The sequence below is a fragment of the Anser anser genome (genome assembly GCF_964211835.1).
Source record: "Anser anser genome assembly, chromosome: 2".
NCBI lineage: Eukaryota > Metazoa > Chordata > Aves > Anseriformes > Anatidae > Anser > Anser anser.
The window spans coordinates 113,059,871-113,072,770 of NC_139721.1; the positions used below are offsets into that span (position 1 = coordinate 113,059,871).

The 12,900-nt window shown below is 40.2% G+C and overlaps 1 protein-coding gene across 8 annotated transcripts; it reads left to right on the forward strand.

Moving 5' to 3' along the window:
- The first annotated feature begins 249 nt into the window (after positions 1-249).
- LOC310895684 (nuclear pore complex protein Nup153-like) lies at positions 250-12,134 on the forward strand. Of its 8 annotated transcripts, none has more exons than XM_083827272.1 (7): positions 250-355; positions 1,596-1,688; positions 1,924-2,014; positions 3,997-4,608; positions 5,335-5,403; positions 6,012-6,206; positions 10,158-10,290. In XM_083827272.1, exons 1-4 carry the CDS (start codon positions 254-256, stop codon positions 4,425-4,427), a joined length of 717 nt encoding a protein of 238 aa, XP_083683398.1. In that variant the 5' UTR covers positions 250-253; the 3' UTR covers positions 4,428-4,608; positions 5,335-5,403; positions 6,012-6,206; positions 10,158-10,290. The 8 variants fall into 8 exon arrangements, with proteins under 8 accessions (XP_083683398.1, XP_083683399.1, XP_083683396.1 ...); XM_083827273.1 differs by having other exon boundaries at positions 5,335-5,382; XM_083827270.1 differs by adding an exon at positions 8,904-9,077 and having other exon boundaries at positions 3,997-5,403; positions 10,158-10,238.
- Positions 12,135-12,900: the final 766 nt, after the last annotated feature.

Here is a 12,900-nt window from a genome sequence, read left to right on the forward strand (position 1 = left end):
AACAGCAGCAATGAGCACGGCAACTCCAGCAGCTGCGACGGGCATGGCAAATCCATCAGAGGTGGAGGGCATGACAGATCCATCAGAGGTGGAGGGCATGACAGATCCATCGGAGGTGGAGGACTTGACAGATCTATCAGAGGAGGAGGTGGAGGACATGATATATACAACGGCGACGTCGGGCATAACGTGTTCAACAGTGCCCTCAGGCTTGACATATCCAATAATGGCGGCGGGCATGCCATATCTGCTGATGACAAAGGACAAGGCAAAGTCAACAGCGGCAACGACAAGCGTGGCAAATTCAACGGAGGCGGCAGGCATGGCAGATGCAGCAGCGACGGCGGCGGGCAAGGTAAATCTTTATGCTATAAATAATGTTTACAATGAGTATACTGCTTTATTGCGAGTTGACTTTTTCTGTGGTGCTCATGAAACTAACAAATATTAGTTTCTACGCAGCTGAATGAATTGGGGTTGTATGCCAGTTTGGGGAAAAAGGCATAAATGTTTTGATTCTGCTTCTCTCAGTCTTAGAGCCTGCCAACTCCCATTTAACGTGATTGTATAACTGCTTCAAATGCTGTGGAAGTCTGGGGGGGAAGGGGGGTGTGGACTTTATGCCAAGTTATTTATAGTGGTTTGGGCAGGGGTAGAGTTAATTTTCTTCATAGTAGATGATGCTATGTTGCAGATTTGTGAGCAAAACAGTGTTGGTAAGGCACTGGTGTTTTAGCTGTTGCTGAGCAGTGCTTACACAGTGACAAGTCCTTTTCTGTGTCTCACGCTGCCCTGCCAGCGAGGAGGTCGGGGATGCACAAGAGGCTGGGAGGGCACTCAGCCAGGACGGCGGAGCCCAGAGGACCGAAGGGATATTCCACACCATTTAGCATCGTGCTCAGCAATAAATGCTGGGGGAAAGAAGGGGAAGGAGTGGGGAGTATGTACAGGGTTATGGCATTTGTCTTTCCAGGTAGCCATTACATGCGATGAGTCATTAATGCTACCTCAAATTTAACAACTTTACTTCTTTATTTCCAGTTCTTTTCCCTGTTCCACTTGGAGGGAGTGAGCGAGTGGCTGTGTGGTGCTTAGTTGCCTGCAATGGTTAAACCACAACTTTATTTAAGTTATTAAATTAGAGGTAACGTGGTCATATAAGCCTCACATAGAATGAGCCTAGGGTGCAATAATTGGCATATTATTGCAATAAAATAAACATTAATCTGTTCCAGAGTACTGAAATATTTTTTGTACGGTTTGAAGTAGACAGCTGCTTTAACATGTTGAGGTGTTTGCTGAAGTTCTTGGAGTATCATTGGGCTGAGTTTGCCGTTCTTCAGCTTCCTGGCTTGCTTTTCCGTGCATTTAGACCTAAGTAGCATCTCCAGCTTTTCCTCTCAGTTTCTGGAATTTGGTTTTGAAGATATTGTCCTATACCCACTTGGAAACTTCCCTGTGTTTTATTATTACTTTTATCTGCAAAATAACTCAAACATCAGGTTTTTCGACGTCACTGCGGGACTTCTGTTGGGTAGTGAATTCAGGTAGTTGTTGCTCTTAAATATAAACCTTTAATTCTTTTGAAAATACAGATACAACCAACAAGTACTGTTAGCAGTCCTGAGTTCGCATTTTCATCTCCAGTTGTGAAATCTACTGAGGCAGAAGTGCTACCTACGTCTTCTGTAAGTAAAATAATAAAGGAGCTTAACTTTTTTTCTTAGGCATTTAGTAGGCTGTTGCAGAACACTAAAGCAGAATCTGCCTTGATGGAGAAAAGTATGTAGGCTTCTGGCTTATAATTTGTCATTCAGCATGCGTGCTACAAATGTGAAGAGCAGCTTTCAGATTTGGTTTTGTGTGTGCATTCGATTGAAGTTCCTGTGGCTTGAGAATCTGAAAAACCTCTCTTGTTCATAGCAGATTGGGTTTACATTTAGTGTTCCCGTTGTAAAATCGGCAGAACTTTCTGGACCCAGTGGTACTCCAGTGACGCCCTTTCTTACCCTAGGTAACTGAAACTTTAGCACTTCAGATCTGAAGTGCTGATTTTTCTTTTTTTCTTTATTAAATCTTCAATCTGTCCTGTCTGTGCATGCTAGCAATTCCAGGCAGTGTTGGACTTCTGCAGTATTTTTCCAGTGACAGATCTGCTTTTATAATTTTTGTTTTGTTTTGTTGCTTTTTGTTTTGCTTGTAATCATAAAGCATTGCAAAGTAAGTAGAATTTGTGAAGATTCTTATGTGAGAAGCATGAAAGCTGGAAATTCTTGTTTCTAACAAAAGTGAGTATAATCTGCTCTAACTAGGTCACATTGTGAAAGCTGTTTTTGTTTTCTTTTGTTTCAAAAGACACCACCACCTCAACCAACATCAACACACAGAAAGAGGAGGTCAAAGATTTTGCTGGTGGTCCCTTCACCACTGCCCACGTATTAAAGGAAGGAAGCGTCTTAGACGTTCTAAAAAATCCTGGAGAGATAATGAACTCCTTTTAAAAAGATGCTGCAAAAAATACGCTAGCATTTTTTATTAAAAAAAAACCAACACACGACTTATGGTTAATAGAGTATCTGCTATAAATATGAATGTAGGAGAGCATTACATTAAGCGCTGCGTTTGTTCTATTCTAAGTGGTGTTTGTTGCTGGAAGTAAAACTGCAAGATGAAAAGCAGATGGGTTGCATCTCCTTTACGTGTTAGGATGTACTTGTAAATGAGGTACTAAGAGAATTAGCCAGATAATCGGTGTTTCATTTTAAGTAAATACAATTTGTGGAATTGAAAAGGAAATGTTTGTAAAGCTCAACACTCCTGTCCCACCTTCAGCCCAGGTGAAGAAAGAATAGGAAAGAGCTTCAGTTCCAAATACATGGCGAAAGCTGCGAATCTTTGGGCCTTAGCTTACAATGGCTCCTGTGGATTAAAATTTAAACTGCAAACAGCAGTGGAGTGTTTTACGTTAAAAACCCTTTTCTGAATTTTGTTTTTAAGCAATTGCAATTGTTTTCAACAGTTTCATAAAGTGTGTCTGTGGAAAAGATATCTTTTAAGAAAAAGGGCTTTATTGAATTTGATCTTTTCCCAAAAGTCTTCTTCTAACTTACATACTTGTTAAGAAGGCAGCACATTTCTCTACTGGAAAGAGCTAAGTGAGAGAAAATACATTGTGCATTTTGTTTAAGGAAAGACCTCTGAGTGAAGTGACATTCACTTTCTTTATCGGTTTAAAAGAAGCAGAATCTAAATCCACATTGTTCAAAGACTTCAGTTTTGACTAAAAAAAAACCAACAAAGAAACCACAAAACAACTATGTTCAAGGTAGATTTACAAGCAACTTGAGCTGCTGTTTAAGATGCATTTCCTTTAGTCTTTCTGTATTAGTAGCTTGTCTTTTCTGTTAAAATTGCCACCTTTTAAATAAGGAGTTGTCCTGTGTCCGATGCATTTTGAAAAAGATTATAGAAAATTAGACAGTTGTTCAATTGTCTTGAGTTTTTATTATTTAATTAATATTCAGCATCTGTGGGAAAATACCGTATGGATTGCTGCTCCGAGTACAAACTTCTGTACAGTTACTGGAGTAGATTTGAGTCATCTGCTACGGAAGGAGGAGCTTTAGAAATTTGATTCGATTGGGCATCGCGTCTTAATCAAATTGTATTATTTCCATTCCACGTTGGACTGTCAGATTTCAGTCAGCTACTGTCTGTTTGTACTTGTATCGACCAGTGAAAATGTTGATTTAAAGCTTGCTTGGAAACAAAGAGTTAAATGAAGCTTTAACGAAATGTTCTGTTGTGACCCAGTGCAGCAGATGAAATTTCATCCGTTTCGATAAGATTTCTGGGGACTTCCTGTTGCGCTCGGTCTGAATGTCTAGTTGTAACCATTGGCACCTGAGTTGAAATTTTTGCCCTCTAGTAAAGTCACTTAGTTACACGTAGTGAGGTGCTGCGCTAACAGGAAGACTTTTTTTTCTTGCTTCCTAGACTTTGGATTGTTGAAAACACGCTCTTCTACGTCTGCACAACCTACGACAAGCACAGTGGTTTATACTAGGCCTGCAATAACAACTTTTTCTGCAGGTAAAGAGACTTCTAAACAAGCATCGTACTGGCAATCTGATACATGTGACCCTTTTCTGCAAAACAAAGACATAAAGGACAAATGTGTAACTTGTCAAGCTACTAAAGCCTCAACAGTTGAGAGTATGAAACAGACAGTAAGTTCAAGTCAATGCGACACCTCAAAGCCAGCAGCGCCCCCAGCAGGGATGCTGGGCTTTGGAGACAAATTCAAAACAGTACCTGGAACGTGGGATTGTGATACATGTCTTGTCCAAAACAAACCGGAAGCTACAAAATGTATAGCATGTGAGACACCAAAACCTGGAACGGGAGTAATGCCTGCTCTGACATGACCAGTGGTCACAGACAGCTCGGTGACAGTGACATCCTCCTCGAGCAGCACTGACACAACAGCCACTCTGGGCTTTGGAGACAACTTTAAGAAGGCGAAAGGCTCTTGGGACTGTGGAATATGCCTTGTACCAAATAAGACGGAAGATAACAAATGTGTAGCCTGTCAGTCTGAGAAACCAGGTATGGTCCTTTTTTTCCTGTTGTTTCCATCCTAGCCTCTGTGAATCTTGTACAGAATAAAAGTACGTTGCATATATGGAATATTTTAAGCAACACGATTCCCAGGTACGGTTGATGGGTTAGCGGCTGTCTGCAGGATTGGTTTACAGGCACTTCAGAGGTCTCAGCCCAGGTTCCAGCCTGTCGCATAAATTGAACTGATTGTGAAATGTATTAGTACGGAGCTGGATCAATGCAGATACCCCCGGCTTTGCAGCTGGTGAGGGAAGATGGCTGAAGTGGGTGACTTAATTTAAAGACAACATAGTGATTTTTCACTGGCGAAAATGAGAACTCCATAGAAAGAGTTAAAAATGACTGCGTTTTTCTCTTTCAAAAAATAAGTAAAAAAAATTACAGAATATGGCCAAAATGCCTCTACTCACCGTTTGTATGTAATTGAGGGGAGATGTGAAGCCAGATTTCAAGACAGTGTAGTCTTAACTAGTCTTAAGCTAAAGCAGAGAGATGCCTACGAAGGTCAGTGGTAGGCTTCAAGAAAGCGAGTGACCCGCTGGGTAACTTCTTCAGGGCAGTACTGGGTTGTTTCCCATTGTGTGTGACCGTAATTGATTTTGAGCGTGGTTGTATTGTTTTTAAAATACGATTCTAATTCTAACTTTGACTCTAAATGTCATTTAACATGCCATTACATCGAAAAACACCTGTGCAAATATATCGTGGAAGAAACAAATTAAGATGGACTAGACCGGGCTTTTGTAATCATCCTGTGCGGTAAGACTGAAATTTCATGAGGTAAGATAATGGATTTCAGACAGAGTTGATTCTCTTGGACTTCCAACCTCTGAGCGGTCAGTCGGCATCTTTGTCTGAGGCTCTTGCCATTGCAAGGAGGAATTTTGGAAATGAGGGCTTTACTGTGACCATGGTGCAGTGAATTGCACGGTTACGTTGCACTTGTCAAGAGGAAGAGCGATGCAAGTAATACTAGGAAAAAAGTTTTCTGCGTGTGCTGTGGAAGGGAAGAGCCATTCTTGTCTTTCCGGTTTTGAATTTGAAGCGTTATCTTCTGCTTCTCTCTTAAAAGGCACCTTTTTTTTAAAAGGCACCTGTCAGGCCTCTTTATGGAGGTTACACTGTCGTCAACAGCAGCAGAAGCTTGTGTGCTGAACAGAGTTGTGTGTTGTTTGGAAGCTTTGAGTTCCACTCTGGTTTTTTTGTTTGTTTCTTTGTTTCTTTGTGGGTTTTTGGTGGCTTTTATTTTTTTCAGGGGCGGGGGGGGGGGGAGTTGCGGAGTAGTTTTGAACATTTCTGTGGGATTTGACAAATCAAATTTATAAGTTAATGCTCATTTTATAGTTCATGTTCAAACAGGATGGTTAACTGTCTTGTTTGTCTCACAGAGGGTCCAACACCTGTGACCAGTAGCAGTGCATCTGCAGTTTCTGCTCCTTCTGGAGAATTTCTGGATTTAGACAAATTCAAGACGCCTGAAGGAAGCTGGGATTGGGAGACCTGCTTGGTTCAAAACAAAGCAGAGGCCACGAAGTGTGTAGCCTGTGAAAGTGCAAAGCCAAGCACCAAAGCAGAGCTCAAAGGTAATACTTAATGATTAAAACGAGGATGCATATTCTGTGATTTATTTTTTGGTTTGCTCTGATTTTTTTTATTTTCTTACCTGTTAAGCACAATTATTTTTTCCTTTGAGGTGTGGCAAAATTATTCGTTTTTCCTGTAGGAATATTGCCTAGATAACATCTGTTTCCACACTTTTCCCCAAGAATAAGTTTATCCTTTTTAGAGAAAAGCTTTCATTAATGACGTGCTTGTTCTTTACATGCCCTACACGTTGTTCATTTGGAGTTCAGACTAAAAACATGATCTTTCAAAGAAGTTCGTATACTTTTTAAAGCCAGGTGGTGGGCAGAAAACACAATTGTGAAAAGTTTTATGTAGAGAGGAAGCATGGGGTTTTCTTGTTTCTTTTACTGTTTGGTGGGTTGTTTTTTAAACAGTTTTGACTGGAAAGATCAGGACTAGAACGTAGTTCAAACCTTCATGTACTGCAGATACACCGTGGGTTACGGACTTGACATTCACTTATTTCTGCAGGTTTTGGTGTTGCGGCTGCGTCCACAAAATGCTGCCTTGCCATCATTTACATTCGGTGTTCACTCAGAGTGTTCAGGTGCAGAGTCTGCAGCTGCCTCACAGTTTATTTTGGGAAGGACAGAAGAGAAGCAGTACTTGCAAACCAGTACTTCAGGTAAACAGTGTATCTTTTGTCTTCACTTGTGCGCTTATGTCCATCAAGTAAGACCTCTGAAACCATACTAGAAAAAATCTGCGGGATTTGATATGTTCATGTACTAGAGCTTTAGAAAAACTTTAATTCCTATATGCAGCATGTCTTCTGTCCTGGTTATTGATACGTACGCAATTAGTAGCAATCCCTTTTTTGATCTCAACACTAGGTTTAGACAAAAAATTGCGACACCTTAAGGAACCTGTCCTGCATCTCATACAAGCACAGAAGTTGCAGTGTCTCAATGCTAGCAGTACAGTTGGTGGTAAAATCTTTAGTAGGGTGAAATAGAGGCCTCACACTTTTCAGAGAAAAAAAGAGATGAGAGAGAGTATCTTATTCCCACGTACTTGCAACTATGCTGCAGAGTGTACTGCTGTTACTCTAGTGCTACAAAGGTCCAAAAATCACTGAACAGTTATTAGCCAGTTTTGTATTCCTTTAATTTGTTGAAAGACTGCAGTAGAGGATTGAAGTTTTTATTGAGGATCACTGTGTGGAAAAATTCTGATTGTTTGAAGAGTTCAGAGGTACCGGTTAATACTGGTTCAGATAATTACAGCCAGCTCTTGGTGTTTGTGACCAATAAAGTTTGTGGCTCCAAAAGGAGTGGGTTAGTGCTAACTGATTAACTGCTGTATATGCAGAAATATGGAATCTGATTACTTACGCAGAGAGCACTTAAAATGTATTGTTTTGCTGGCTCTCAGTGAGTTGCATCTTAATGCTACCAAGGAATAAGCTTTTTGCTTCTGGCCCAAGTTTTTTAATTTGGTGAAAGCCTTTTCTGTGCACGTGCACATGCCAGAGAGGTTGCTTAAGTAATAGAAGCTATAGTAGCTGCTATCTTCTGGTTTTTGTAGAAGACAGAAATTGAATTCGTTAGCTTTGTAACTGTTATGCATACCAGAATTGGTTTTCTCCCTTTTGAAAATAGTAGAGGGTATGCCTATGTCAGATTTGGTGAGCAAGGTGATCAGATGAGGGCACTGCAAGACTGCCAGAACGCACCAGGTCTGGGGGGAAAAGGAATCCGGCTGAGCATAGGAATTTCTAAAAGGTAACCAAGGAGTTGTGCATTGATACAGTTATTCTAAATAATCAGATTCTCGTAGCTCTGCCTTTGGAAAGTCTGTGGCCCTTGCTGTAGTGGCTGTACACAGGATGCAGTCTACAAAACCAGAAATGCAGAAGTCCTATGTTTTGACTCCCTGGATTCATCAACCTGCTTCAGGACGGCTGGGGGAATCCAACTGTTAAGTCTAGCCAGACGGCGCAACTTGGGCTTAGCTGCCATTGTAACCAGCCTTGTTTCTCAACAGTAGCAAAGCTGAATGCATTGGAAAATATTTTCAGGTTTGGGCCTGCGTAAGGTAGAAGGGACAACAAGTGGTTTTATATGCTAGGGAGTTCTTGTTCTTAGAGCTTTCCCTCTAGTTTGAGAGAAGCACATAACTAGTTTTACAGTGGGTTGACAGGAAAGAAGTGGGGGGAAAAAATGGGAACGCAGGGAGAAAGCCAAAGGCGTTATTACTAGAACAGGTTTAGAATGCTATTCTTTGCTTTTCATGAGCTTAGGGCAATGGGGAGTTTAAAGCTTAGCACTTCCTGAGAGGGTTTCTTACTCTACCGGCTCAGTTCTATCACTTATTTAAGGCAATTCAGGTCTCTGAACGGTTAAAGAACTGATACCAAATTTGATGAACTTTGATCCAGGATACTGACAAAACAGGACTTCATATAAACAATTTCAGTATGTTCATGAGGTTAGCTTGTGTGTTCTGTTAAATAGTAAAAAATGACACTTCTGTTTCTGTTTACCTAGCATAATTCTGCAAATGTTGCCTCCTTCTGCTTTAGAATGGAAATGCTCTTCTCCAAGAGAGCACTGTCCAAACTTCTTTGCCAAAATTTTTTGATTAAATTAATATTGTTTTATTTTGAAAACAAGAATAAGCCACAAACATGTTTTCTTGCTTCGGCTATCCAGAAGAACGTCAACAGTATTTTCAGATTTTCCTTCCCTACGCAACTGTATGTAGGAAGAGTGCAGTTGGAAGCAGAAGACCTAAGATGATGTATCTTCTGTTTGTTTACTACAGTAACAAGACAATGGATTACCTCTTTATTAGAACTTGTGTAGCTTTGCAGTATTGAAACAAATGTAGGTATTAAAATACACATCAGTAATACGTTTCTGAATGGCTGAGTACCGTGCTCTCTTAGCATTGAACTACCCAGCCATTGGATTAGTTTGTCCCTCATGTTTGCTTAGTTTGGAAGCTATTTCAGAATGCCTTCAGCTTGTATTCTTCCCCAAAAGCATAGAACTCACTTCTCTGCATCCCCAATTCAAGTCAGAGAAACTGGGCACTGCAAACACAGGAGGTCTGCCTGTACAGAATCAGTGAAGACAAGTCTAAACAGCGGATTTTTTTGAATATGCAGCTGGGTTATCTGAATGTTCTTTATGCAGTGTACCTCAGTTTTAGTACAGATAGCACTTGTCTTGGTTCTTGTCATTAGTCTGAAGCTGCCCCTGAGAAAATCTTGAAAGGGAAAGTAGTGAAAGCTAATCAGCTGGCCCTTTCTTCTTAAGAACCAGTGTATTTTGTAATTCTCCCACTAATAATAAGGCGTCACGCTGGAGAATCGCGATTGTGTTGTTAAGCAAGACTGACTTCACCTGAGCGGTATAGTTGGCAGCTGTTGAATGTTTAATGGACTTTAAACAAACAAAAAAACTGAGCAGGTGGAGGTAGACATGGCAAACTGACAGGCAGCGTCAGATGCTTCTTTGAAATGGATAATCTGACTCCATTCACTTCTTTCTGGAAATAAGATCTAGTAATTAACCAAACAAAAGATAGAAGGGTTAAGACTGCATCTTTAAAGCAGCTGTGCTTGATAAATGTCTCTGGTCTTAAATCAATCTTTAGCAAAGCACAGAGACTTAGCAGCAGCTTGCTTATGCCAACGCTAAAAATACTTGATGTGTACAGGTAACCATGTCAAGGCTCTGGAGTTAATCCATGAGAACAATTCCTTCTGGTATTGGCAAAGGTGAGGATGCTTGCTTCTATAGAAATGAGGTTTTGAGCTGTGACTTAAGCTGTCACTTAGGTGACTGTTTAGGAAAGCTTCCTTTTAAGCTTTGAAGTATGTAAGCTGACAAATTGTTTAAGTTCAGAACTGGGTTTACAGTCTCTTGTTCTCTGACTGTATGCAACTTCTCATGTTTCAGACTGAAAGCAGAATTGCAGCGGTACCAGTCATACAACTATAATGATTATTGCCAAGATTACCAGAACTACTACTCGCAGAGGAGTTACGATGCTTACGCTGACTACAACTACAGCTCCTATGCTCCCTATGACAGCATGCAAGCTGTTGGAGACTGCTCTTTAGGAGATTCTTTAATGGCTCCAGCTGTTTTTGAGGTAAAGATAGTGTACGCTTGCTGTAAAGAAAATATTTCACAGATAATACGTTGTACAGATTTGTGTGAATCAGCAAAAAGAATCCGAAGTTGAAAACATGCTTTCTGCTTAGTGTGAAGTTAAAAGAGCAGATTCCATTCAGAGGTGTTTGTATTTAAGTGCTTAAATAGTAAATCCATAGAATTAGTGATTTATACACCATTATTTGTTCACGCATACCAAAGAATGGTTTTGACAGCATAATTGCGTACGCTTCTTCTGTTCCTGTTCTTCTGATTTGCTTTGCTTAAAGCAAATTAAACAGTTGTTGTAATTGGTCTTATCGTGGTCAATTTATTAGTTGTGACCTCCGGAGGTCCCTTCCAACCTGTACTGTAATATTGGCTTTCTTCTAAAAATAAATAGATAAAATGCCATCTATCCTTGTAGTTGTAGGAAGAAGGAATGGGTTGAGACTGCAGCACTTTGAATCTGTGATGCTTTCTGAAATGAGTTATGATTAAACTTAGCCTTTTCTGTCTTTCAGGAATCTTCAGTTATGACTGCAATCGGTGATGACCTAATTCCTGACGGTAATAAGGGTTCTATCATTGTCACTTGAGTTTAGCCATCCTTGTGCCTTTTAACAATACAAGCCAACCTCTACTGGATGAAGAACATCTTGAAAATTCAGCTGAGGTCAAACCTCTGTGGGGTTGATCTGCAATCAGCTGGGGTTTTAAAGCTGATACAGCATACACTGACCGCATCAAGTAAAACGGGACACTGTCAATGCTTCGCAGCAGGTTTCTTGTACCTGTGCCTTCATTCCCATTTGAAAATGGTCTAAGACAGAATTTTGTTCTTTGTATTGGTTCCGCTAAACAGGTTTTATATTAGAAACTCAGTAATATGCAAAAGCTTTGTTCTCCACCCTGAGGTAAAAGCTTATGTTGCAGATTCCAAAAGGAGGATTCAGCTTGCACTTACAAATACGGTACAAAACATATTTGTGTCCTGGAAGGTTTGCAAAGTTCCTCACGTGGAGGCATTTTGTGTTAGTGTTTAGAAACTATCCTATGTAACGTGTATTGCCGTAGAAGTGAATTAAATGACTCTTGGGAGGGTTTCATGGCTGATTATCCTTAAACGTTATCTTTACTATCTTAAACATTGTCTTTGTCTTTATCTTGAAAGACAGTTCTAGTCCCAGCCTTCTAATATACAAATTCCCAAAAGTTGGAGCTGTGAGGCTCAAAATTTTAGAGGACTAAATACCTCACTAAAATTAGTAGATCTAATAGCTTATTACACTTAGCTTAAAATACATTTTATTAGCCATTTCACGTGAAGTTTTTTTGTGTGCATGCCTCAGATTTGATACTTGGACTTACCAGGCTTTTATTTTCAGATCCACAGCTCTACTTGGATGTTGATGAAATGAACAGACAATTCACGGAGACAAGCGAAGAACTCTGCGATTCACTCATGAATTGTCACTGGCAACCTCTGGATACGGTCACTTCTGAAATCCCCTCTGCTATTTAAGCGTCTTCTAGAGCATGACCGTTAGGACCAAAGTGCTAAAACTACATTTCTTCTACATTATTCTAGCTCATAAGTTTTAAAGCACAATGATAGGTTGGGTTTTTTTTGCTATGATAAGTTTTAAAGCACAATGATAGGTTGGGTTTTTTTTGCTATGCTTTTGACAGTTTCTGTAATCTTTTTGTTCATCACTCTCTTCTTGGAGCATCATGAAGTCATGTAAATATTCGAGAAATGTAAAGAGGTAAATGGGGTCTTATCTGAAAGATAAGACTTGCCTGTGTAAATAAAAAATTTGTATCTGCAAACCTGCCAGCAAGGGATTTTACTTGTACCTGTGTGCAGCACGTTCTCTTCCGGCTTATGGAATTTAACAAGGTAGTAAGGGTATTTCATCTGTCTTTATTTTTATATGGGCATTAGGACACAAGCAAAATCTAGCTTTCCCTTGTTTTCCTGGTTCCTTAGGTAAGCGACAAGCCAAGCCTTTCATGTGCTTGCTTAGACTGGAAGTATGTATGGGAGACACTCACAGGCCTTGCTATGGAAACACCTGTGCCCACTTTTTCCTGCAGGCTGCTGGCTCTAACTGTACTACTGATATATGCTAGGTCAGCTAAAATTGGCTTATAAATAGGGTATGTTAAGCATATGGAAGTGTAGACTTCAACTGCCATAGCTACAAACATCCCGTGGAATGAGGATGATGTCTGCTGGCACTCTCTGCATCAGCATTCAGTTTTCCCTTGCCCTTCTTACTGTTAGACTTCTCAGCTGACGCTTTACAGCGAAGAAATTGCTACAACATAATCCGTGTTCTTAAACCTAAAAAAAAAAATTCTTGGAGAAAACAACTTGCTGGTTTTCCCTCCTTGCTGGCAAGGAGAAAAATAGTCCACCAGGAACAACAAAAAAATCCTACTAACAGCTCCTTAAGTTATACCCTCTGCTACCCTCTCTGATTGCTCTGGTCTTCCTTCATTCACGGTAATGAAGTTTTTAAAGCTCTGGTAGAAGGAT

Bases quoted from the DNA above. Each gene is read 5' to 3' on its own strand.
- LOC310895684 (XM_083827267.1), top strand. From the start codon at position 5,984: ATGGTTAACTGTCTTGTTTGTCTCACAGAGGGTCCAACACCTGTGACC. The intron at 6,207-6,720 runs GTAATACTTAAT...TTATTTCTGCAG, and splicing joins CACCAAAGCAGAGCTCAAAG to GTTTTGGTGTTGCGGCTGCG. The intron at 10,354-10,879 runs GTAAAGATAGTG...TCTGTCTTTCAG, and splicing joins TGGCTCCAGCTGTTTTTGAG to GAATCTTCAGTTATGACTGC.